Genomic DNA, 27,080 nt, shown 5'->3' on the forward strand with positions numbered 1-27,080 from the left:
GTGGCACCTCTACCTCTATGGCCGCTCATTCACCCTCAGGACAGATCACCAGGCCCTGACAGCGCTGCTGTCCACATCTGGGACAGGCCACAAACCCCTGAGGCTGCACCGCTGGTCTGACCGCCTCCGCCAGTACAACTTCAGCCTGCAGTTCACCCCAGGCAGAGACAATGTTGTCGCCGACCTGCTCTCTCGCTCTGTCTCCACCCCAGCTCCACAGACGGACACTGACTGTGTGGAAAAGGACATTGTCCAAATGCTACACACACCCCTCCAGGCCACTGTCTCTCTGCAGGAGCTGAGGGCAGCCTCCGAACAGGACCCTGTCCTCTCCCAGCTCCGCACCTACATCCAGAACGGCTGGCCTCACAAGGTCCCAGAGGAGCCGGCTGCGTTCGCCCGAGTCAGACAGGAGCTCTCCTGCTGGAACGACACCTGCGTGGCACGTGGGTTTTGCACAGTGGTCCCAGCTGCTCTCCGTGCACGTGTTTTGAATACGGCGCATGAAGGCCACCTGGGCATTGTGAAACTGAAACAGCGCTGCCGAGACCTGGTGTGGTGGCCGGGGATAGACAGAGATATTGAGGCTCTGGTAAAGGACTGTTCTGCCTGCCTTGTGAGTGGCAAGACTGGCCACCAGGCTCCCCCACCCCTGCAACCTCTCGCCTGGCCCTCTCAGCCCTGGGAATACCTGCAGTTGGACATTTGTGGTGAGATCCATGGAGTTCCCCACCACCAACGCTTCATGGTGGTCGCCTACGATCTACACTCAAAATGGCCTGAACTCACCACTTCCGGCACTGTGACCTCACAGATCATCATCGACTTCCTGGACTCTCTTTTCTCTCGCTGGGGCCTCCCAAAGGCCATCACCACTGACAACGGCCCTCAGCTGGTCTCTGCTGAGTTCACTGCTTATATCGAAAGCAAGGGCATCCGTCATATACGCACTGCGTACTACCACCCCCAGGCCAATGGCGGCGTTGAACGTTTTCACCAGTCACTGAAGAACGGCCTCAGAGCACACATGGCCCAAGGGTGCTCTTTCACGCAGGCCATCCGTCACACTCTGCTACACTATCGGGCCACACAGCCCTCGACCACAGGCATCTCCCCAGCCTCTCTCATGCTAGGCCGGGAACTGTGCATGCCCCTTGACAGGCTCCGCCCCTCCACACCTCAGGCACCTCCCTCTGGGGTCAGAGCCTCAGTCACTCGTCAGCAGATGCGGATGAAGCAACGGTTTGACCAGTCAAAACGAACCAGGGTGCCAGACATCAATGTATCAGACTGGGTCAGGGTCCGCAGGCCCCACAGGGACAATAAAATGGCTTCATACTGGTCCTCTCCTCTCCAAGTCACCCGTCAGCTGGGCCCAGCCACTTACCTCCTCAGCGATGGCACTCGGTGGCACTCCAGTCGTCTACGGAAGGTGTCAGCTCCGCCACACACAGCTGGTGACACAACCATAGCCATTCCCTCAGCATGGCGAGATGCCCCGGGGCTTCATGCAGCTCCTACACGGGCCCCAGACATTTCTGGGCCTCAGCTCCCCCTGCCATCTCCCTCCCCACCTCGGCCTGCCCAGCCTCAGGCCGCCCCGCGACCTGTTCGCACACGTTTACGCCCTGGCCACCTAGAGGACTTTGTGTCAACCTTTCATGTTTGAAATCCTGCCGGGGGGGGGGGGGGGAAATGTTATGTATGCACACATCGACAGTGCTGCATTTGATTTGGTGCTGTTCTATTGTGCTGGGATCGATTGGTGATGCCTGCGGGCTCTGGGTTGTTTGATCGGGTCTGCCTTTGATGCTGTGTCAGTCTAAATAAAGAATGCCACGGAGAGGTTGTGTCGAGCGACAGCGCTGTGTCCTGACGTGATTTCTAAACTTAATACCGACACCACCTGAAAGCACCTTTATGCCGTGTGACAGCTGACACCCCACCCCCTCAACTAACAGGTCAATCAACTCCTGTTTTTGTTTTTGTTTTTTTCCTGTCCACGACACTGCAACCATCTTTTTAGTTGCAGGTAACTGTGCACCTCAATCTCCGATGTAAACTTTGCACCGGGAACATCATTCGGGGTTAATATTCTCGGATTTATGACAGCATATACGTGAGTTGGTGTTGTAAACACAGCCATGCTGTACTGTCTAACGTGCTCCGCATGTCTGACTTCCTGTGACGCATCCATAGCGACGGCGATGCTGTGACATCACTCGGACGCTGCCCCATTGTGGGCCCCACTTGCATAAATTTGCGTTGACTAAGTGCCTGCCATTTGTACATACCGCCCGTTGCTTCTACCGATTGGATGGTTTTAGTGGGGTCCTCGGATCACCAACTGTGGTCCGGGGCATGCGTTTCTAGTGTCGTTGACCACGGTATAAACGGTTTTAACGCACACCTTCCAGCCAATCAGAAACAAATTCAGGAAATGCTGATTAAAGAATCACTACTGACTTTCTGATGTGCCTTCCAGAGATTAACAGCTGTCCTTGGTTTGGCAACACTCATATCTGCCTTTGGCTCATCCTTCCAGTACGGATACAATGTCGCAGCGGTCAACTCACCATCACCTGTAACGGAAGTTTTATCCTCCAGTTATTATGATGACAGTAACAATCGCTGTCATGTGTTACGTAATTATACTGGCCCATGCAACATGGCTCCAAAGTGCAGAATTTCCAGTACTGTACACCATATTGTGTATCTATTAAGTTTTTTGTTGTTGTTTTTTTTTCTTCCTTCCACATCATTTCAGTTCATACAACTGTTTTACAACGCCACCTACTTGGAACGTTATGGCAGACCGATGGAGGAGAACTTCCTAACTCTGCTGTGGTCTCTGTCTGTATCCATGTATCCCCTGGGTGGCTTTTTGGGCTCTCTGATGGTGGCTCCTCTTGTCAACAAACTGGGGAGGTAAAAACACATAGGGTGTCAATGTGCTCAGTAGGAAATGTGACTAACATCGCACTGTTGTTTGTTATGAGTCTAACTGCTTAAATTACTGGGTGCCAGGAAGGGCACCCTCCTCTTCAACAACATCTTCTCTATCATTCCTGCTGTCATGATGGGAGTGAGTGAAATCGCCAAATCCTATGAGATCATCATTCTGGCTAGAATCCTAGTGGGTATCTGTGCAGGTGAGAAGCATTAATATATACTCAACAATTCAGTTAACCCACATGGACTGGGCACAAGCAGAAGCGTTGTTATTTGTGTGTCTGATGTTGTCACACTACTTCTGCAGGTCTGTCATCCAATGTGGTACCTATGTATTTGGGTGAACTTTCTCCAAAGAACTTGAGGGGAGCGACTGGCATCATACCTCAGCTCTTCATCACCATTGGCATCCTCAGTGCCCAGGTGCTAGGCATCAGGAAGATACTGGGCAACAGCACAGGTAATGACCATCATATTAATAAGCTCATAACCCTGTTTGTTTGTTTGTTTGTTTGTTTGTTTGTTTTTGTTAACGCCACTGATCAAAAGAGATCCTCAATCCCTGGGTTTGAGCCCAACAAGTCTACCACTCTCTCCCCGCCCAACATGTCCCATCTGTCCCCCATGTTCTGTCCAAAACTGAAAAAAAATTAACCCCAAAAGTCCATGTTAAAAAGCAGACTCTCTGTGCCCTCTGTCCAGGCTGGACCATCATGCTGGGTCTGACAGGTATCCCTGCCCTCATAGAGTTACTGCTGCTGCCTTTCTTCCCAGAGAGCCCCAGGTACATGCTGATCCAGAGAGGAGACGAGAAGAAGGCCAGGAAAGGTGAGGACACAAATCAGTGCTCTGTCTTTCTCTCTCTCTCTCTCTCTCTCTCTCTCTCTCTCTCTCTCTCTCTCTCTCTCTCTCTCTCTCTCTCTCTCTGGTGTGTGGGTGTGAGAGAGAGAGAGAGAGAGAGAGAGAGAGAGAGAGAGAGAGAGAGAGAGAGAGAGAGAGAGAGAGAGAGAGAGAGGGCAAACATGGGGGGGGTTCTTGGGACAGATTCTTGGCTGTAACTACAGACAGAGAAATTGGAAAAATGAAAAGTAATAAATAAATAAAGCAGTAAAGACCGAGTAATAAGCAATAGATTACAGAGGTGACAAAAGTTTTGTAATTGGACAGAGGCCTTTTTGCTTTGATTCTAGGTAATAAAAATCAAGACTTTCAAGTACTTGAATGATCAGTATCAGTGGTAAGAGACACAAGTTCACCTATAATATGGGATTCTGCACTGAAAAACTGTACATGCCCTGCTCCTCAGCACTGCAGCGGCTGCGTGGCTGGGAGGATGTCGACGAGGAGTTGTGGGAGATGCGTCTGGAGGACCAGTCAGAGCGGGCCGAGGGCCGCCTGTCTGTCCTCACCCTGCTCTCTCAGCACTCCCTGCGCTGGCAGCTGGTCTCCATCATCATCATGAACATGGGACAGCAGCTGTCTGGGGTCAACGCGGTGAGAAACGCCAGCACCACCGTTCTTGTCCATGTTCCTGGCCCTTAGAAGCTCACCACCTCTGATTCTGTCCGGCTAAAACTCTGCTGTTTTTGAGGATATCAACTTCCCCTCCCACTCCCCCTCCCAAATATCATGTAATTTTTTTATCTTATAGTGCTGGTTATAAAGCACCCAGATCTAAGAAGGGGATATTTTATCGTTTTTGGCTTATTTCTTTCTCTATTCTCAGGTACTATAGTTCAGGTACTATAATTCAATACCAATACCATGCTGATAAACACTGGCAGTAGTTAGGCCTAATAATACCCAATATCTTTAATGGTATCTATATTGTTTATTAACAAAGTTCACCTCTATTTATGTAACCAAGTTTCATGTTCTCTCTCAGATCTACTACTATGCAGATAGCATCTATGCCTCTGCAGGAGTCAATGAGAAAGACATTCAATACGTAACAGTGGGAACCGGATCGGTGAATGTCCTCATGACCATAGCCGCGGTAGGTACCCTGTTAAATACAATCATGTTTCGTCCCTTAAATGGATTTGAGAATGGGGGGGGGAAGCAGTTAAAATCTAATCTTAAATAATTTACTAAAGTAATTCCAAAGGAATTGAAGATTCTGCCTTTGTGCTTGCAGGTCTTCATAGTGGAGGCCCTGGGACGACGGCTGCTGCTCCTCATTGGTTTTGGGATCTGCTGTGGAGCATGTGTACTACTCACTATAGCCCTCAATTTACAGGTACTATGTGACAGCTACAGATATCTATATTCCCACAATGTTACTGCATCACCCTCTAGTGGCTCCAGTTTATCACACAGTGATAAAGATTGTGAGAGTCAACGTGACCATTACACAAGATCATACAACCAGTGGGGTATTCCTCCATCTGAGATTTGGGTCTGAAATCACTGGACTGGTGGTGTCAGAGCACATTCAGCAGAACAGGGGTTTTAAATCCATTCAAGTCGGTGGGCAGAATTAAATTTTTGAAGCAAAGAAAATAGAGCTTGTATGAGAAATGGCCATTGTTTATAATGGGACACACAGAGAAGATTTACTTGGACTGAAACCCTGAGCTACCACTGAGTAGTTTTGGTTTCATGTTTGTTACTGTTTGAAATGAGACTCACAAACATGGCTGTCTGATATTTACAGCATCTGCTTGCTATTGTGTTGATAGGAGAATGTGTCTTGGATGCCCTATATCAGCATAGCATGTGTCATCACCTATGTAATAGGACATGCCATTGGGCCAAGTAAGTCTCACAAACCAATCAGTTCTTTACACACAGCTATTAAAACTGGGCACTCCATTAGCAAAAGTGTTGTTTGGATGCAACGTGACATGCAATGATATATCTTCAAATCTTGTTTGAGATAAGAGCATCTTGAGTACATACTTCTAAAAGCTAGGGTGATTCATCATCAGTGTTTGGGTAACGGTTCACCACATCTGCCCCATCCAGGTCCCATTCCTTATGTGATGACCACTGAAATGTTCAGGCAGTCATCCAGACCAGCTGCCTTCATGGTGGCAGGGTCTGTTCACTGGTTGTCCAACTTCACTGTTGGCCTGGTCTTCCCCTTCCTTGAGGTCAGTCCCACATCGTGATCTCATAATCTTTTCAAGTAATAAAATTCACATATTTAGACTGATTGTTTTTGCTTAATTTTGAAGTTAAAGCCTAAATCTAATTTGCAATCAAATGTACAGCCCATGAATCTGTAAAAGATCAAATGGGTAGCAGATATAATTTAATTTATAATTTAATATATAATTTAATTATAATAATTATTATTATTATTATTATTAATAATAATTTAATTTATAATTTAAGTCCCTGTTTAAATGCAGCTGCTCTGCCATTTGGGTCTTATTTAAATGACAGAATCCAAAAATGTGGTCATCTTACCAAGAGATAAACATGTTAAAATGTTTGCTTGTGTCATGTCCAAAATATAATCCGTTATCATTCTCCTTCTCAGTTTGGCCTGTGTCAGTGTCTCCAAATGGGTTTTTTTGCTGAATTCATAGTAGATTTCTGCCTAATAACATGTTAACATGTTATTTTTTTACATCCTTAATCACTGTTGCAGAGTTTTGTCTTTTTCCCTGTAGTTGCCCTGTGGGTGGGTTAATACTGAATTTTTCTTGCTCTTTCACTTTTCCTTTTCTGTCTCTAAATATATCCATTTGTTATCTTAAATCCATTGCCTGCACCGTGTGTTTTTCGTCTGTAGTTGGTCTCCAAAACTCAGTAATATTCAGATGTGAAAGCACCATGCCACACAGAGTGCATTTTATCTTGAGAACGTACTGATCTCATTTTCTCCTCCCTGTCTCTCCAGAGAGGCCTTGGCCCCTACAGCTTCATCATTTTTTCCATTGTCTGCCTCGCCACACTGGTCTACATTTGGCTGGTGGTCCCTGAAACCAAGAGCAAGACCTTCCTGGAGGTCAGCCAGATGTTCACAAAGAGGAACAACGTGGCGATCAAGCTGGGCGATGGGGATTGGCCACTGAAAGAGGGTAAAGAGGATGCAATAAGGGTCAGTGCCTTCTGAAGAAAAATGAGAGCATTCAGAGGAGCAGAAGCTTCCCCTTTTGGAGGGTGTTGCTGAGTAACAGAACGGATATGTTGTAATTTAGATTCTATTTATTGCATCAAATCATTTCTCCAACTCTTTTTTTTTACTATTTTGTTGACAAAGATTGTATATAGCCTTATGCACATCTGTGTATAGACTAACAATGTACACTTAACGCCACTAGAGTAAGTAAGTAAACCTTAAACACGTGTGGGTTAAGACCTCAAGTCAATAACTGAACCAACACAACGCTGATAGCTATTTATTGATGACACAAAGCTATGAATGAAATACAGGCCTGATGCTGTGATGGATAGTGTTGATTTGTTGTTGTGCATTAAATACTTACAGACTTAAAGACGTACTGCTGTGTCAAAGATATTTGTTATCAATAACTTCATTAACATTTTTTGTGACCACTGTTAGCGCTGACATTTTGGTAATGATACCATTTTAACTTTAACTTTATTTTCACAACACTTTTCTCACATGAGCAAAAGCGCTTCAAACATTAAAAGAAAATACAAAAAATGAATAAACACAGCAGATGAAGTTGAGAACCAGGCTCGACAAAGCTCGAGATCCTAAGGGAGACAGGAAAGCTGAGGTTGAGACTGTACAGCCAGCGAACGTGACATTCCTTCTTGATACATACACATTTATAAATTAGAGCATGGTAGCTCTCAATCGGGAATATTAATGACAACCAACCACTCACCATTTCCGGAGGCCCTAGAGTCTTGAATTCCATCTAAAGTTAACAAAAGAACGTACAGTACCACATTCAGCCATCCAATGAAGTGAATTGTTGAATATTATTTATAGAGAGCAATAGATTTCCAAATATGAAATAAAACAGTACCCGTAGTTTCGTTTAACATTCAGCGATCTGTTGTAAAGTTTAGGGTGAGATATGACAGTGCACTGCTTTCTGACTAAAATGTGTGTTTCCCCCCATCAAACTTTATCAAACTCTTATTTCTTCATACTCACCGGAATTAATGTGTTTTCCAACAGATGCTATCAAACTCTCTATCGTTAGGAGCTTGGATTCAATTTCATCTTGCCGACAAAATGCTGCACAGATACAGAGGGTAAAAGAAAAAGGGTTTCTGAATTGCTGATTTGAAAATAATTTGTTATTGACAACAGGAATCACACTCATGCCTGTGTAGCAGGACTCTCATTCCTTTCCAAGGTGTATCAACTGCAGTTGCTTTGTGTAAGAGCTACATACTTCCTTTCACAAGGCGTGGTAGAAAGGAAGACTCCACAATGCGGTCATTGAGTGGCTGGGCCATCCGGTAGTCATTCCACAGGGTCTTGTTGTTGATGTCCATCAGGGTACTCTCCAACTTCCTGATCTAAACATGAGGAGATCAGATAAGATGCGAATCATTCAACACTGCAACATCATCAGCATAGGGCTGTTATTTTTCTGTAAGTCTCTGTTCTCTTAACTTTTCTATAAGTGGACAAAAGCAGTAACAGTTGACAGATTAGATAACAGGATGATGGACGGAACTCTTATCAGAAGGCCACATTTGTCAGGAAACATCTGACATTAGGATTTACAATAGATTTTCCGTATGAAAACACTAAACATATTCATTTTTTGAAAAATGCCAAATCAAAGTTGGCAAGTGATCTTTATTGAGAAAACATTTTTAAAAATTGGACCCCCCCCTCTTTTTCTCCCTAATTTTACTTGGCCAATTACCCCACTCTTCCGAGCCGTCCTGATCTCTGCTCCACCCCCTCTGCCAATCTGGGGAGGGTTGCAGACTACCATATGCCTCCTCCGGTACATGTGGAGTCCCCTGCTGCTTTACAGCTGACAATGAGGCATTTTGCCAGGGCGACGTAGCGCATAGGAGGATCGCGCTATTCCCCCCCCCCAAACAGGTGCCCCGACCGACCAGATGATGCACCAGTACAGCGACCACGACACATACCCACATCCGGCTTCCCACCCGCAGACACGGCCAATTGTAGGGACGCCCGACCAAGCCGGAGTTAACACGGGGATTCGAACCACTTATCCCGGTGTTTGTAGGCAACGGAATAGACTGCCATTACACCCAGATGCCGCATCTTTATAACATTTTAATGATTTTGTGTTCTAAGTGCTACGAGTTTATGAGCAAATAACTTAAGAAAGATACAACAGTTACCCATAAAATGTTTTGTGCTCCTGCCAACAATAATTTTGAAAGCAGTTGCCACTTTCCTCAAATAGTGAATAATATATTGTTAAACAAGACTCTTCTTACAATGACACATATTGATGCAATAATAGTCTTCTGTACCTGGTTATGGGAGAGAGTGATGGGTGTATCGAATACAGTCCAGAGGATGCTCTCATAGCAAGGAGGAGTGGTGAGGGAGCCCTGATATCTGAAGAAATGGTTGAGGTTCTCAGGAAACATTGAGCGCACATTGATGTTGGATATATTTATTGCCTGACCTGTAAGGATAATATAAATGAATAAATAAATAAATACTAGACTTTTTGGACCATGGACACCTGTTGTATCTGCTGGCTCCAGAGCCACATGCACACCCTGGCCTAGGACTGAATTCTGATGGAAATTTTCCTGACAGGAAAGACTCCAGCTTTCCAGTTTTCTAAATAAATAAAGTACATATTAATAAATATTCAGGTAAGCAGCCTGCCCACGGTCCTTCAGAAGACTTGTTAGACTGAAAAAGCAACTGAAAGTACTACTTCCATAACTTCAGCAGTCAATTCCAGCCCAGCAGCGTAACTCACCTGCATACTTGACTCTGGCCAAGTTGGAGATGAAATCACTGTAATAGGTGTTTTCAAAATGCCCGTCCTGGAAATATGATGAAATTATGTCAAAAACATCAAGTTGAACTGCTCTCTCACATCAGGAAGTTATTTGAGGCAAGAACATTGAATTACTCTGTTTCACTGCCATTGTTGTGGATGTGTTGATCAGTATAACGAACAGACATTAAAGAGTTACTAAACACCAGACCATTTTTGTGAGTTTGCTGACATTTACAGGTTGAAAACCCTGTAAATGTTAAACCATGTCAATCTAGGCTGGTCTTGGTACTGTGTGATATAAGCATAGCAGGATAAACACAACTGCAGCTAGTAACATTGACTAGTAACATTGATAATGGGTCTGTTTTAGGTGTACCAAAGAACCAGCATTGACAGTACTATTGACAATTGTTAGAGCTGTCTGTCAGTCTGATACGTTTGCTGGTACACCTGCATACTTTAAACAGTACACTCATCACATTCTTAAAACATTTTGTATAAATTATTGTGTAGTGTACGTGTATATTCTATTCTATGTATATTTTTATGTATTTATCTGCTCTAGTGTAAAGCACACTGAGTTGTATTTTTATGTACAAAATGTGCTATGTAAGTAAATTTTGGTTTATTGAAAAAGTTGATCGATCCCTTGATTGATCGATAACCTTTAACTCCACTGTAGAGCTTCAACTGACATCCCAGTAAACCAGAAACCCTCATTGGACTATCATTTTGGCAGAAGCATATCAGTACCTCTGAGCCACATTACACTGTTATCAGGGTGGATGCCTATTGCAATAAGCCACAACAATGACCTCTCACAGTAGAGTGCCACAAGCTGCCCATGACCATAGACATTCCTCTGGGACCAAATACTTGCTCAATACGAAACAATACTGTAACAATAGAGCCTGCTACTGGCATGGGTAACTGATACTGCTATGGCACCATACACTGGACAGGGGACCAGATCATTTAGCAACTGGTCCGCTTTTACCACAAAGGTTTTGTGTTAATTGTGAGGTTATGTTGTTAATATTTTGAACAATGATAGTCATAATGGTCAGATATCCAAAATAGATCTACTTTCCCTAGACGTTAAACTATTGATTGGTAAAAAAAACAAAACAAAACAAAACAAAAACAAAAAACATGTTAGAGCATGCAAATGGGCACAACACGAAATAAAACAACGTTCAAGTGGCATACTCTACCTCATAGAAAAAGGCAAGTACTGCCAGCCCATCGGGCTTATCTCTGGCTTCAATAAAGCTCTTGTACTTGTCAGAATTGTAATGGACAACATGGAGCTGAAACGCAGAGAGGAAATTAGAATCAAGTTAAGTTTCAGGCAAATTTATAATTTGTCATATTTGGCTGCACAAATTAAACTGACTTGACTTCGAAGCTTTATGCACTGAACTGCTATTTATTGAACTTAAACCCAAGTCTTTGGAGAGAGGCAGAACTTCTACCAGCAGTACAAAAGGAGGTCAAATTTCACCTGCATTCAAACTTTTACTGAAGTTGGGATGGGATGGGTGGGAGCAAGAAGTGAGCTCATTTGTACTTAATAGTTATCTTTGTTTTGGGCAGGAAAACAACTGTACAATACTGTAGCGAATTCGGGGGACAACGCAACCACAGGAACTGCCGCGGCCGGGAAGCGATCGTGTATCACCCGCATCGCAGGAGACATCGCTAAACGCTAGAATAAAGGGTCAGACCCGCCAGCCAGCGACCGGCGTGTCTTCTTATCCATACACGTTACACTATCCCCCTCCTTCGGGAAGCGCTTAAGCATATCAGCTCCTTCATTCACGCCTCAGGGCGCATACGCTTCCGATGGCCTTACGGTCGCTCCATCCCACTTCTGACACCAATGTAGCGAATTCGGGGGACAACGCAACCACAGGATCTGCTGCGGCCGGGAAGCGAACCCGTATCGCCCGCACCGCAGGAGACATCGCTAACCGCTAGACTAAAGGGTCAGATCCCCTAGCCAGCGGCCAGCGTGTCTTCTTATCCATGCACGTTACACTACCCCCCTCCTTCGGGAAGCGCGTCCCCGCGCTTAAGCATATCAGCTCCTTCACGCCTCAGGGCGATACGGGTTCGCTTCCCGGCCGCGGCAGTTCCTGTGGTTACGTTGTCCCCCGAATTCGCTACAATACAATACAGAGGTAACCCCGCGACCCTGAGAGCAGAATAAGCGGTTTGGATAATGGATGGATGGATGGATGGAATACAGAAGTAATACATTAAACATTAGAAAGGAAAATAGGTGCTAGATTATTGTATCATTTGATATGATGAATTTTGGTTCTTGGTTGGTGGAATGAATTAGGGGAATAGTGATTTCTATAAGAACTACATCATCTAAAGTTGCGAACAGTGGCCTATACTCAGAGGAAAACTAAAACATTTTAATGCAGGGGAAGATGTCTGCATCATAATTTGTCAGACTGTCACCTCTGTACTGTTGTACCAGCAATGATGTGTAGCAAAATGAGTTCATCCATATGTTGATAAAGGTCATGAGATGCTATTTTCTAGCCAACCTCTGCCATGTAACGGATGCCGTCTAATGTGTGCTCTGCCCCACTGGCCTCCAGGTCCCAGCCACCCCAATGGAGGTGCATCTGGACTGCAGTGTAACGACCAGGAAGCCCCTTGGTGATCACCATAGTGGGAGGCAGGTTAATTTGGACTGATAAAAAAAAAGAAGGTAATCAACGAGTAAGTAAAAGGTCTGCGCACTATTTGGATTTTTTTCACAAATTACACAACTTCAGAGTCAGGCACACTCATCACACTGATATCTGAGGTTTTTCATACCTGAGTGCCCATTGTTGAACATGAGGAAATTCCCTCTCTGGGCATTATATCCACTCAGCTCCAGCTGCAACACGAGAGGATTATGGCGGACGTTCCGCCGCTGGATGTCAATAGGTGACTGTTTCTTCCCACCACATGTGGGATACTTCATCGGCCAGTGGACTTCATCCAAGGCCCCCTCTATATCCAGTGTGGCGAAAAAATAAATTGAACAAATTATATGCATGAAAAGTAAACACTTCAAATCATTATTAAATATAAATCTTTCATTATTGTTCTTAAGTACAGTTTTGAAGTATCTGTACTTAAGCACATTAGATTTCTGAGACTTTTAACCTTTACTCCACTACAATTCAAAGAAAATATCTTTTCTTTTCTTTTTTCACTCAACTATATTTCTAGATATACCAAAAGCAAAAGGAACTGATCCACTGACCCAATCAGACAGTTCATTAAAATGTTCTAGAAGTAAAAGGTAAGATCAAACTTTAAATTAACATTGTTTACAAGTTTTGTTAGCAAAATTTTCTTTTGCCCAATTGCAAGTCAGTGTCAACTTGGAGAAAAACAACTCATTGTGATTCATAGAGTTGTCCATGTTCACCAGTGAAAATTTGGTTTGTGTTATTAGTTCTGGATCATATGGACTGGATTTATCGAGTATAAAAGGCCTCCTTATTTAGAAATGCTCATCAATGATCAGGTAATGCATTAGTGCTCATCTGCAGGTAAGAGGTACAGCTGGTATATTTTAAGCCATATTATAGGCTCTGTTACATCAGGACACTGAATATGACAAGTACTTTTACTTTTATAATACAATCAAGTACTTATATACTTTTACTTTAATAGAAATGTCTGACTACTTCTTTCATGACTGATACAAGGTATTAAAACATGTCATGCACAATTTCACTGTTGTGCAGCTACAAGTTGGATCATGAAGTGACATCTAACTATTTCTGTCATACATGCACCACCCTCTAACAGGCTTTGCTATTGGTTCACCCCATTGAGGCTCCACCTCAGCATCTGAGAAAGATCTTAGCACTCAACACCCAATTGGGTGGTAGGAGCCACACAACACCCTACTCACTATAAAACCCCTGCGTCTCTGCTGCTCATCTCCCCTTTTCTCTCAGCCACCTGAGCTACAGATCTTCTGCGAGTTTTTTCCTGTACCCTCCAATGTCTTAGCTTCAAAAATGTCTATTCTTTCCTCCAAGATCTGCTCCACAGGAGGAGTCCAAGACCTGCCCTGCCTGCCTTGCTCTCCCCAGGGTAGAGTGTGAGAGCCGGCAGAACTTTGTTGAGTTTGTCCAGCTCTCCCATGGCCGCCAGGTTCCAGTGTATGAAGAGGCGACAGCCCGCTCAAAACCTTGGGATGAGGATGATGATGAGGATGACCATCATGTCTATGAGGAGGGGAACCCAGTTTCACTCTTCCTCGATGTGGAGCCGCTGGTGGCACATTGCTATCCACTCAACATCCTGCCCAGCCCATTCGCCTCAGACGCTGAAAGAATGGAAACCCGGCTTCCACCTGCTCCACCCTCCTCTGCTCCCTGGGACCACGTCACTGTCGGCCTCTTCACTCAACCACGTGGTAGGCCTCATACATGTGTGGTGTGCCCCAAAATGGTACCTCTCTTTCACTACGCAGTGTGAGAGGGGTTCTCCATTCAAAACCAAACCTCAAGCCGTAGCTTACAGTCCCTACTGCTCTGTGGAGGGCTGGGAGTGGGACAAGGGAGTTTCACTGCTAGAGGATGCAGTCAGGGTCTGCCTCCTCCCCTCAGCCTCCCTCTGGCCAGGCGGTTGGCCGTCACTCCCCAATGAGTGGGACTGAGTGACAGACAACTTCTTTGACCATTCTTTGACCAGTACCTCCCAGGTGGTGGCACTGGCCAGCAACTTAACTTCCTTGCAGGGTCCCTTGATAAACTCACAGATGAGTGTACCAAGCTGTCGCCGAGGTCCAGATGACAGCCGCCACCATCCAACGCGTCCCTCTCATGGGAATCCCTCCTCACCCCGGACATCCAGGTGTTTGTTGAACATTTGGACAAGGCCCAAAAGGCGTCAGAGCAGCTGGGCTGCCATCTTTGCCCCCAGAAGCCCCCTCCATGGCAGCAGCAGGAGCAGCAACATCAGCAGCCGAGGCCCCACCGTTGCCGCTTCTCCTGGGATAGGCCCCGCAACAGTACCACTGGCAGCATGAGACACCTCAGGCCCACTCAAGCGTCCCTGCCCTCCCATCGTGGCCAGGCACGCAGCAGGGGTGTCAGCCCCATGCATTCTGCTGTCTCTGGATGGAGGCAGAGTATTTATTCCTGGCTCTGTTTACAATAAAGGGCGTCACTCCACCTTTTACATCCTTAAACAAAGAGCGTTTCCAAACACTACACACTGATACACAGGTTGTTTCAGATGCTAGCATTGGTAGTCTTGACAAGTGCCCACCTGGGCTGGAGGGGATGTCTCCCTTTCCTCCCCAGGTGAGGCGAATGAGGGGCAGGCAGTGCAAGTTGCCCACTCCTCCCCGGCCTCTACTCCTCATTCACTAGAAGCTAATGTGGCTAACTGTAGCCGATTGGTGCCATTAGCCACCAGAGACACTAATGTGATTAACCACAGCCTGCTAGCCCCAAGTGAGCAGGCGAATGTAGCAATCCATCCATTGGCATCTGGGAGGGCTAATGAAGCTAACAGCAGCCTTCTGTTTTCTTCTAACACTAATAGACTTTTCTTTTCACTTTGTTTGAGTTGTAGTCACTGTTCCTTGATGCGACACCCCGTGCGTGTCGCATGTGCGAGGCGCGTCACTCATGCATTTTCTACCGTGGGCAACTCTATCTCAGCCCAGTACAGTGGAGTGGTGCTCACACAGAAATGAAGCACCCAATCCCCTCCTCCCCCTACTCCCACAATTAGCAAACGGACCAAAGTTGATGCGTTATCATTAATCCCCCAGCACTTCTAGGCAAGACACGCCCCCGCGTAGCAAGATTGGGCCGTTAGCTCTCCCCAGGCCTGCGGATTGCTACTGGCATTACTTCCCCACCACTTCCATTTGTACCAGTGACGTCGATCATGAGGGCCGTATGCAGATAATCCCATCTAGTCTTGCAGTCCAGAAGCAACATGGCGACTAAAGCAAGACGGCTATCGTGCAGCTTCCCCAGACAAGCTAGCCCATTGCTGGCTAAGATGAGTCATTACTGTCCAACCACTTCTGTTTTTAACAGTGATGTCAGTCTTGAGGGCTGCATGCAGTTAATCCCATCTACCCTTGTTGTCCCAAACAAATATGGCAATCAAAACAAGATGGCTATCGGGCAGCTTCCCAGAGCCCACTGCCTGCATAGCTGAGTTTTTCTCTTGCCACCTCTGTGCACAGTGATACTGGCTTACACATTGTTTCTTCACCGGCCCTGGTGCTGATCTCTCTCCGTCATCCCCCATGACCAGGTCAATGGAGGACGACATGAGAAAAAGGGCTGAGTCATTGTTAGCAATAGCCCCTTGTCTGCCCTTTAAGCTGGGGTCCCCCGCACACTGCCTCCTGCGATGGGATGGATGGGGCAGGTGGTCCCGTTCTAGCTCTTCCTGCCAAACCTCTTGCTCTGCCTCTCATTGATTGTTACCCGACGTGGGTGCAGCTATGCGGCCCTCTCTCCACCTGGCTAGACAGAACACTGAGGAAGGACTATGCATTATAGTTTTGTCGGCAACCTCCTCCTTTCAGCATCATACTTTGGACTTCTCTCTCCACTCCTGCCGAGAGGGCAGCATTATAGGAGGAAATAACTGCACTCCTCTGCAACGGTCCATACAGTACACAGAAAAGCCCTCTGGTTCTATAAACCTATCAGGTATATTAAAGCCCAGTCAAGTCTCTGTAAAGCAGAACGCACAATAGTACATAACCCTTTGAGAGCTGATTCGGCAATGAAGTTCATTCAGCTGGTTGTAAATGGACTGGATGAAAGAAAGCAGTGTGCTGGGAATCGGGGACTGGGTAGCCTCACTGGGGCATCACCTCATTTACCTCGTCTCTGGTAGCACTGTCTGCAGCCAATACTTCATGGTGGTACCCGTTTGTTGTAAATAATCTCTTTCACCAAGTCCCATGGCTTCCAGCTAGTCCTGCAGCTTCCAGCTAGTCCCGCAGCTTCCAGCTAGTCCCGCAACTTCCAGCAAGTCCTGCGACTTCCAGCTAGTCCCGAGGCTTCCAGCTACCACAAGGCGAGAGCAGCTCGTAGTGAGTCGCCATAGTATGGCTCCATCTTCAGTGCTGTTTGGATACTCCCTGGCTCCACGCACATTCTTCAAATGTGTGGAGAAGGTGCTGGAGTTGCTCAGGGCAAAAGGGGTGAGAATCTTGACGTACATTGATGACTGGCTGATTCTCACCATGTCACAGCAAGAAGTGGAAGCCCACACAGCCTTAGTCATCCAGCATGTCATGCAGCTGGACTTCGTTCTCAACCCCACCAAGAGTGCACTTTCACCAAGCCAGCAGATGCCCAGTAAAGGTGTGTGTGGAAGCGTTGTTGCAGCTGACTCGACATGTGAGATCCTCGGTCTCGGTGCCGGCAGGGAGGGTTATGTCACTCCTCGGGAGATGTCAGCAGCACACCCAGTGGTGTGCCTGCTACACATGAGGAAGCTGCAAGGTTCACCCGGCTATGGCTGGACCCAAACTGAGAAAAACAGTGTGAGCTCCATGTCCCTTCACTGGCATGGAGAGATGTGAGATTTTGGGACTCACACCGCCATCACTGCATGGGGGTTCAGCTGGGATGCATCTCTCACTACATCTAGTTCTTCACAGATGCCTCCCTAGCCGGCTGGGGGGGGGGTGGTGGCTTGACCAGACCAGTGTGGGGGGCATGTGGTTGGGCTCCACTTGACACATAAACCCTCTAGAGCTCACGGTGGTTCAGAAGGTTCTTCACACCAATTCGCTCCTCAACTGAGAGGAAAGCATGTCATGGTGATGTCAGACACCACCAGTTTATACATAACTCAGACTTGTTATGATCCATTTTATGTCTAAGCTGGGGAGTTATCTGTAAGCGGTGTAATAATCTAAACTGAGATTATTTAGTTCTATTACAAACAGAAATGTCATTTGCTAATCCCCATATCTCTTTCCAAGTGACTTCATCAATATTAAGGGTCAGGTCATTATTCCATTCATGGAGTTTGGATATCGGCTTACTTCTATCATACTGATTAAGTACCCTGTATCCGCGTCCTAAAATACCTTTTTTGTTGTGGTCCAAAAGTATCTGTTCCATTGGGGAGGGCTGGCAATTAAAGCCAGTGTCCCTCTTGCTGTGCAAGAAACTACGTATCTGTCGATATCTAAAAAAATCACTTTGGGGTAAGTTATATTTCTGGCGTAATTGTGCAAATGAAAACATTATGTCTTTCTCATATAAATGACATAGTGATGATCCCTTTATGTTGACATAGCTCAAATCCAACATCTGTAACTCCAGGGGAAAAGTCAATATTACCCCATACTGGAGAAAGGGAGGATAACATTCTTTCTTGTCCTTCTAATTGCTACCCAAGCTTGTAATGTTGAGTTTATAATGATATTATTCCCAGAGATACTTTTAATTTTTTTTCTATTAAAGAGCAAGCAGAAGACCGACCAATGACGTATTGATCTGTGATGATTCTAGATCTAGCCATATAGATTCTGAATTATTCTTTATCCATTCAGCAATATAATGTAACTGGGAGGCCAGTTGGTAAAGCCTGATGATAGGGACAGACAAGCCCCCCCATCTCCTGTGGCCTCATCGGTCTAGCTGTCCTTATACGAGGCCTCTTCTTGTTCCAAAGGTACTAAATTGCCTATATATGTCTTTAATCACTTTAGTTTTAAATAGAATTGGGATCATCTGAAAGAAGTAGAGAAACCTCGGAAGAATGTTCATTTTAAGTAATGATATCCGTCCCAAAATCGAAAGCGGTAAGGAAGACCAACTCTCCAGGTCTTTATGTAGACATTTTAACAGGGGTCCAAAGTTAGCGCCATGCAGCTGTTGTAACACACTACACTGTTTAACCAAAATCCAACATTGCCCTCACTCCTCCCACAAGCACAATAAAAGTGTTTCCCTCCACAAATCCACTAATACACTCTCCTTCTCTAACATAACTATACAACATATTAACATATCTTTCCATTATAGTTTTAAAAATATTCCACACCTCAGCTTTCCGCTTTTGATAACGGGCTATATTCCTCCTCAGCTTGACAGCAAACCTTGCATGGCTTAAAACATAATTTAATAAATTAACATTGCATCTTTTCACTTTGACAGTCACCCCAAACTACCACAACTCTCTCCATTTCAGTCTCTCAACAAACCCACCTCTCTAACATGTACTTATTAATCCCTTCGTTTTCAATATGTATCCCTCCAGCTCACAACATCCCACAAACTCATGCACAAATGTTTCCACTCCCACACCACACACATCACATTCTTTCTTCACATTCACATCAAACTTAGAACTATACTAAAATAGTTACGGTTTTCTTTGCCTAAGATAAGACTAAAATGCCCAGACTTTTATTCGACTAAAACTTGACTTAACAAAAACGGAATGAGGTTGACTAAACATGATAAAAACTAACAAGTACATTTTACACTGGACCAAGACTAAATACATTTTTTTTTAAAATAGCTGATAAAATTAACACTAGCTCAAACAAAGGATGCATTAGCCATTTCTTTACTTCTACCATTCAATACTATAAACATTTCATAATAGTCACCAGTCGTCATTTCGGCTGCATTGAATTACAGGCCACTCTTTATGTTAGCTAGTGATTCAATCAATCAATCAATCAACCAAGTTGCATTTTATATAGCGCTTTTCTAGCTGCAACAGCCACTCAAGGCGCTTTACAATTAATTCACCAATGATATCACAGCATATCCACTTAAAAGATCAAGACTTCCAATGTAGGGATCCTTAGCTGGCTGGGTGAGTGTTCTTTAGCAGGGTTACAGCACTACTTTTGGTGCCCCCCTCAGTAATTGCTGTAGAGAAATTTTGATGTACAGGTAGTCCCGGGTTACGAACGAGTTCCGTTTTTGAGCCTGTTCTTATGTCGAATTTGTATAAGTTACATACAGTTCACATCTAGTGTCAATTAGTCAAAAGTTTGTCTTAGTATATATTTTATCTAAAACATCATAAATATAATATTGCAGTAATAATAATAAATCTAACTACAGTACAGTATTCATAATTGAGATAGAATGTGTGTATAGGTATTAAAAACTTTAAAGAAACATAATAATAATAATAATAATAATAATCATCATCATCATCACCATCATCATCATCATCATCATCATTACATTCTTAACATTTCGTACATTTCAGACTCGCCACCTGCCACTGTCCTGTGAGCGGGTTGTGACCGGCGGAGGCTGGCTGTCTGACGCCAGAAACGAGAGCCCGCTCGCCTCCCCGCCTCAACGTAAATGAAAAAAATATGTGTTTCTCCTCTGAGCGCTTTGTTATTTCCACTTTTGTTTCAATCGTGATCGTTTTCCTTTTCTTTGATGCATCACTATCATCTGCATCAGATTTACGCTTTGAAGCCGTGATTGTGAGGATAAACACACGAAAATCTTAAGTGACAGCACAACGCACACAATGTTCGTATGATCCGACTTGAATGGTGATGACGGCGTGGCGTTGTTCTCCCTCGGGCCGACGAACTGCCTAAAACGCGCAGTGTTTTAAGCGTCGCGCGTCGTGCAAAGTAGTCCATTCGTTCATTGGCACAAACCATTGTGTGTAACTCGATTTTTTTTAAAAATAATAGGCTTCATAGAGGTCGGGTCGTAAGTACGGGAGTTCGTGTGGCGGGTGTTCGTAACCCGGGGACTACCTGTAATTGTCCCCTCCAAAGTTGATATCAGATTGTCGCCCCTAGTTGCAAGTTGCAGTCCGGAACAAGAACCCCGGGGGGGGGGGGGGTTGGTTCTCAACCGATGGACTGCTAATATATGTTAACGTTTTGGCTGGTGTCGGACTAGTGCCAGTCCAGGCCCAGCTGGGAGTAGACTCATCCCTAACGGCCTTCGTCTCAGATGTGAACCAATATCGAAGCCCATTAGAGGACAGGGCACGTACGACGGAATAGTAGTTAGCTGGGCACGTACATAGGAATAGTAGTTAGCTGGATCTGTGAGTTCTGTGAGTATGTGCGTAGATCTCTATCCACTAGCCCAACTGACCTCAGTCTTTGTTGCTGAGTTGCAAAGGGAGAAGAGGAGCGGAGTCGCAGGAGATTTATAGCACTATAGTTCTCCTATCAACTAACTGTGTGGTGAGTGCAAATATGTTCTCAGGTGCCGAGATGGAGCCACGATGGGGTAAACAGAGAAGCCCGTTAGAGGGCTAACTGGAGTTACATCCAAGTAACTCTCACCACTCGCGTCCACGACACCCCAGGTGCAGGCTAATTAAAGACTGACCAGTTAAGCCAAGTATTTCCTCAATATAACACTTAAATACCACAGGAGACAAATGTCTCACAGGACATCACAATGTAAAGAAAGTAATATGGGTAGTTTGGTCAACGAAAATAATGTGCCACAATGAATCTGAATATATTGTTTGAATTATTTTCAAATTATTACAGAAAATTAAAATAGAAGAACAAAAACAACATTTATCACATTACACACATTTTTTTCTTCTTCTCCGAGATCATCATTCATTTATCGGGCAGAAGTTGACCTGATGTACACTACCGTTCAAAAGTTTGGGGTCACCCAAACAATTTTGTGTTTTCCATGAAAAGTCACACTTATTCACCACCATATGTTGTGAAATGAATAGAAAATAGAGTCAAGACATTGACAAGGTTAGAAATAATGATTTGTATTTGAAATAAGATTTTTTTTACATCAAACTTTGCTTTCGTCAAAGAATCCTCCATTTGCAGCAATTACAGCATTGCAGACCTTTGGCATTCTAGCTGTTAATTTGTTGAGGTAATCTGGAGAAATTGCACCCCACGCTTCCAGAAGCAGCTCCCACAAGTTGGATTGGTTGGATGGGCACTTCTTGCGTACCGTACGGTCAAGTTGCTCCCACAACAGCTCAATGGGGTTCAGATCTGGTGACTGCGCTGGCCACTCCATTACCGATAGAATACCAGCTGCCTGCTTCTGCTCTAAATAGTTCTTGCACAATTTGGAGGTGTGTTTAGGGTCATTGTCCTGTTGGAGGATGAAATTGGCTCCAATCAAGCACTGTCCACTGGGTATGGCATGGCGTTGCAAAATGGAGTGATAGCCTTCCTTATTCAGAATCCCTTTTACCCTGTACAAATCTCCCACCTTACCAGCACCAAAGCAACCCCAGACCATCACATTACCTCCACCACGCTTAACAGATGGCGTCAGGCATTCTTCCAGCATCTTTTCATTTGTTCTGCGTCTCACAAACGTTCTTCTTTGTGATCCAAACACCTCAAACTTGGATTCATCCGTCCACAACACTTTTTTCCAGTCTTCCTCTGTCCAATGTCTGTGTTCTTTTGCCCATCTTAATCTTTTTCTTTTATTGGTCAGTCTCAGATATGGCTTTTTTTTTGCCACTCTGCCCTGAAGCCCAGAATCCCGCAGCCGCCTCTTCACTGTAGATGTTGACACTGGTGTTTTGCGGGTACTATTTAATGAAGATGCCAGTTGGGGACCTGTGAGGCGTCTGTTTCTCAAACTAGAGACTCTAATGTACTTATCTTCTTGCTCAGTTGTGCAACGCGGCCTCCCACTTCTTTTTCTACTCTGGTTAGAGCCTGTTTGTGCTGTCCTCTGAAGGGAGTAGTACACACCGGTGTAGGAAATCTTCAATTTCTTAGCAATTTCTCGCATGGAATAGCCTTCATTTCTAAGAACAAGAATAGACTGTCGAGTTTCAGATGAAAGTTCTCTTTTTCTGGCCATTTTGAGCGTTTAATTGACCCCACAAATGTGATGCTCCAGAAACTCAATCTGCTCAAAGGAAGGTCAGTTTTGTAGCTTCTGTAACGAGCTAAACTGTTTTCAGATGTGTGAACATGATTGCACAAGGGTTTTCTAATCATCAATTAGCCTTCTGAGCCAATGAGCAAACACATTGTACCATTAGAACACTGGAGTGATAGTTGCTTGAAATGGGCCTCTATACACCTATGTAGATATTGCACCAAAAACCAGACATTTGCAGCTAGAATAGTCATTTACCACATTAGCAATGTATAGAGTGTATTTCTTTAAAGTTAAGACTAGTTTAAAGTTATCTTCATTGAAAAGTACAGTGCTTTTCCTTCAAAAATATGGACATTTCAATGTGACCCCAAACTTTTGAACGGTAGTGTATATCATTTCAATCGTTTTTGGGGATTTTTTTGGGGTTTTTTTTTTTGTCATCCTTATGCATTGGAGCGCATGCACTGCCATTGATGAATGAAAAAGAAGAAATACTGAGAATACATACAGACTTGTTAAAAAGCCCTACCTCTATATGTCCAGTGTATGCCATTGTGTGGCAGTTCTGCAATGGCAACGGCGATGAGAAGGAGGTGGAGAAAAGCAGAGAGGAGCTCCATTGTAACGGGCCTCCTTGTATGCATGGCTCGTAGAGAGACTTGTAGACTGCCTGCCTCTGTTTCAGTCCGGTTAGAACTATGCTGTTTTGATGACATCCAACTCCCCTCCCACTCTCCCTCCCACATATCATGTAATGTTTTTCATCTTATGGTGCTGTTGATAAAATTGATAAAGCATCCATCTCTGTGTCCTTGATCAAATGTATCATTATTTATGCTGTTGATTAATTTATTTATTCTGCTATTATTATCATTATTTATGCTGTTGATAAGGCACCCAGAAATACACATAGTACTGCTGTATATATTGGTTACAATTTCTGCTGTTATTGTTGTAGTTGTAACATAGTATGTAGTTGTGAGGAGGATGGTAGGTGTATACTTCTCTAGTGTATACTTCTGGTACATAATATAGTTTAATATTTTGGGAGTATATGTAGTGTTGTGTGCGGCACGGTGACGCAGTGGTTACCACAGTCGCCTCACAGTAAGAAGGTCCTGGGTTCGAGCCAAGGGGTAGTCCAACCTTGGGGGTCGTCCTGAGTTGTCCTGTGTGGAGTTTGCATGTTCTCCCCGTGTCTGCGTGGGTTTCCTCCGGGGGCTCCGGTTTCCTCCCACAGTCCTAAGACATGTAGGTCAGGTCAATCGGCCATACTAAATTGTCCCTAGGTATAAATGTGTGTGGGTCTGTGTGTGTATGTCGGACCTGTGTGACTGCTGTGACTGCTGGGATAGGCCCCGGCATCCCCGCGACCCTAGAGCAGGATAAGCGGTTCGGAAAATGGATGGATATAGCATTGCATATGGACATGATGGGTTGTGGAGGCGTGGTATATGGTATAGTGTTTGAGCAATATGGTTTATATGCAATGGTATGATATATGTGTATAGGTTGCTGATTATTCAACCATAACAAAACTCTGTATAGTAGTGACATACCTACCTGTTGTGCATACATGCTTGCTTCCAATATTCTGTTGTTATTCCATGTATTTCTTCTGTTTTTTTCTTTTTGTTTTTGTTTGCTTTGTTTGTTTTGTTTTTTCTTTTTTTGTGCAAGTGATGTCTGAAAGTGCTATAGAAGCTGCCGTGAACGGAATCAAATTCCTCATGTGCATAGGCACACATGGTCAATAAAGATGATTCTGATTCTAATTCTAATTCTGAAGGGGCTATATTAAATAAATATAAATAAATATATATATATATATAACTTTGTTGAAAGAAACACTAAACGATAGGGGAAGTGCTCAACAAATGAGCAAATTAATCCAGTGAGTCAAGTAAATTCTTTATAAGACAGTATAAGCCTGTTTCATGCCATAAGCTTATATATATGGATTATATATATATATAAAGGGGCTATATCTTCTTTTTTGGCTTATTTCTTTCTCCATTCTCCACGCTGAGCAATATTCAGGTACCATAATTCAATAGCAATACCATGCTGATAGCTCTGGCAGTAGTTAGGCCTAATAATATCCAATATCTTTAACGTTATCTATATTGTTTCTAAGTAAAGTTCCCCTCTATTTATATAACCGTGTCACGTGTCCTCTCTCAGATCTACTACTATGCATATAGCAACTATGCCTTTGCAGGAGTCAGTGAGAAAGACATTCAGTGCTTAACAGTGGGAATTGGATCGGTGAATGTCCTCATGACCATAGCCGCGGTAGGTACCCTGTTAAATAAATACAACCATGTTTCAATCCCTTAAACTGATTGAGAATAAGGGGAAATTTTTTTTAAAGGCAAGCAGATAAAGCTAATCTTAAATAATTTACTGAAGTCATTTAAAATGAACTGATAGATTGATAAATTGATAGATTTCCACCTAATAACATACTGATGTTATTTTTTACATCCTTAATCACTGCCACAGTTTTGCCTTTTTCCCTGTAGTTGACCTGTGCATTTGTCCTTGGCTCAAGCAAACCTAGTCTCTGACTAACACTATTAAAAACTTTTCTCGCTCTTTCAATTTTCCTTTTCTGTCTCTAAATATATCCATTTGTTATCTTAAATCCATTGCCTGCACCGTGTGTTTTTCATCTGTAGTTGGTCTCCAAAACTCAGTAATATTCAGATGTGAAAGCACCATGCCACACAGAGTTCATTTCATCTTGAGAACGTACTGATCTCATTTTCTCCCCCGTCTCCCCAGAGAGGCCTTGGGCCCTACAGCTTCATCATTTTTTCCGTTGTCTGCCTCGCCACACTGGTCTACATTTGGCTGGTGGCCCCCGAGACCAAGAGCAAAACCTTCCTGGAGGTCAGCCAGATGTTCACAAAGAGGAACAATGTGGAGATCAAGCTGGGCAATGGGGATTGGCCACTGAAAGAGGGTAAAGAGGATGCAATAAGGGTACCATTAAGAAAAATGAGAGCATTCAGAGGAGCAGAGGCTTCCCCTTTTGGAGGGTGTTGCTCCGTAACAGACCAGATATTTTGCAATTTAGATTTTATTTACTACATCAAATCATTTCTCCAACCCTTATTTTTTTTACTAGTTTGTTGACAAAGGTTGTATATAGCCTTATGCACATCTGTGTATAGACTAACAATGTACAGTTAACGTCACTAGAGTTAATAAGTAAACCTTAAACAGGTGTGGGTTTAGACCTCAAGTCAATAACTGAACCAACACAGCGCTTGTAGATATTTATTGATGACACAAAGATATGAATGCAATAGATGGGTTTCCTGTTTACAAACATTACTGGGTGCGTGCGCAGCCAGGGGGGCAAAAACCGCTTTGATAGCTCTCAAAAGATGAGATGCATAATCTTTTGAGAGCTACCAAAGCGGTTCAACATTTTCCACCCATCCTTTTGGCGGTTTGTGCAGTTTATTGTACAACAACTGCGTGTCATCTCTGCTGTGTCTGAGCTCTATCTTGGTTAAAATCTCTGTGCTGTAGCTACTTTCTACCCCTAGTTGCGCATGCATCACTGTGATGACGTTGCACGGAAACCCTCCTATACAGGCCTGATGCTGTGATGGATAGTGTTGATTTGCTGTTGTGCATTAAAAACTTACAGACTTAAAGACCTACTGCTGTGTCAAAGATGTTAGTTATCAATAACTTCATGAACAACTTTTTGTGACCACTGTCAGCACTGACAGTTTGGTAATGATACCATTTTAACTTTATTTTTATAACATTTTTCTCACACAAGCAAAAGCGCTTCAAACATCAAAAGAAAATTATATACACTACCGTTCAAAAGTTTGGGATCACCCAAACAATTTTGTGTTTTCCATGAAAAGTCACACTTATTCACCACCATATGTTGTGAAATGAATAGAAAATAGAGTCAAGACATTGACAAGGTTAGAAATAATGATTTGTATTTGAAATAAGATTTTTTTTACATCAAACTTTGCTTTCATCAAAGAATCCTCCATTTGCAGCAATTACAGCATTGCAGACCTTTGGCATTCTAGCTGTTAATTTGTTGAGTTAATCTGGAGAAATTGCAACCCACGCTTCCAGAAGCAGCTCCCACAAGTTGGATTGGTTGGATGGGCACTTCTTGCGTACCATACGGTCAAGCTGCTCCCACAACAGCTCAATGGGGTTCAGATCTGGTGACTGCGCTGGCCACTCCATTACCGATAGAATACCAGCTGCCTGCTTCTGCTCTAAATAGTTCTTGCACAATTTGGAGGTGTGTTTAGGGTCATTGTCCTGTTGGAGGATGAAATTGGCTCCAATCAAGCGCTGTCCACTGGGTATGGCATGGCGTTGC

The 27,080-nt window shown here is 44.1% G+C and overlaps 2 protein-coding genes across 2 annotated transcripts; one reads left to right on the forward strand and one right to left on the reverse strand.

Moving 5' to 3' along the window:
• Positions 1–1,231: 1,231 nt before the first annotated feature.
• Positions 1,232–7,022, forward strand: LOC130106870 (solute carrier family 2, facilitated glucose transporter member 5-like). The gene is made up of 12 exons (XM_056273157.1): positions 1,232–1,267; positions 2,486–2,584; positions 2,768–2,928; positions 3,028–3,152; positions 3,260–3,412; positions 3,655–3,780; positions 4,259–4,446; positions 4,838–4,948; positions 5,090–5,191; positions 5,634–5,709; positions 5,920–6,047; positions 6,803–7,022. Exons 1-12 carry the CDS (start codon positions 1,232–1,234, stop codon positions 7,016–7,018), a joined length of 1,521 nt encoding a protein of 506 aa, XP_056129132.1. The 3' UTR covers positions 7,019–7,022.
• Positions 7,023–7,024: 2 nt separating this feature from the next.
• Positions 7,025–23,369, reverse strand: LOC130106871 (carbonic anhydrase 6-like). The gene is made up of 10 exons (XM_056273158.1): positions 23,235–23,369; positions 12,678–12,857; positions 12,401–12,549; positions 11,054–11,149; positions 9,816–9,882; positions 9,352–9,509; positions 8,280–8,406; positions 8,036–8,119; positions 7,761–7,793; positions 7,025–7,626 (listed from the first exon to the last, which is right to left on the reverse strand). The coding sequence occupies exons 1-10, from the start codon at positions 23,347–23,349 to the stop codon at positions 7,547–7,549; spliced, it is 1,089 nt and encodes a 362-aa protein (XP_056129133.1). The 5' UTR covers positions 23,350–23,369; the 3' UTR covers positions 7,025–7,546.
• Between the last annotated feature and the right edge of the window lie 3,711 nt (positions 23,370–27,080).

The sequence above is a fragment of the Lampris incognitus genome, chromosome 2 (assembly GCF_029633865.1).
Source record: "Lampris incognitus isolate fLamInc1 chromosome 2, fLamInc1.hap2, whole genome shotgun sequence".
NCBI lineage: Eukaryota > Metazoa > Chordata > Actinopteri > Lampriformes > Lampridae > Lampris > Lampris incognitus.

What these genes read in the sequence shown, in the direction of transcription:
- LOC130106870 (XM_056273157.1), top strand. Translation starts at nt 1,232, where the DNA reads ATGAAGCAACGGTTTGACCAGTCAAAACGAACCAGG. An exon ending in GATACTGGGCAACAGCACAG is followed by an intron (nt 3,413 to 3,654) that starts GTAATGACCATC and finishes CCCTCTGTCCAG; the next exon opens with GCTGGACCATCATGCTGGGT. An exon ending in CGAGAAGAAGGCCAGGAAAG is followed by an intron (nt 3,781 to 4,258) that starts GTGAGGACACAA and finishes CCTGCTCCTCAG; the next exon opens with CACTGCAGCGGCTGCGTGGC.
- LOC130106871 (XM_056273158.1), bottom strand. Translation starts at nt 23,349, where the DNA reads ATGCATACAAGGAGGCCCGTTACAATGGAGCTCCTCTCTGCTTTTCTC. An exon ending in TCACTCTCTCCCATAACCAG is followed by an intron (nt 8,407 to 9,351) that starts GTACAGAAGACT and finishes CCTCATGTTTAG; the next exon opens with ATCAGGAAGTTGGAGAGTAC. An exon ending in CTCTAGGGCCTCCGGAAATG is followed by an intron (nt 7,627 to 7,760) that starts GTGAGTGGTTGG and finishes TGTCTCCCTTAG; the next exon opens with GATCTCGAGCTTTGTCGAGC.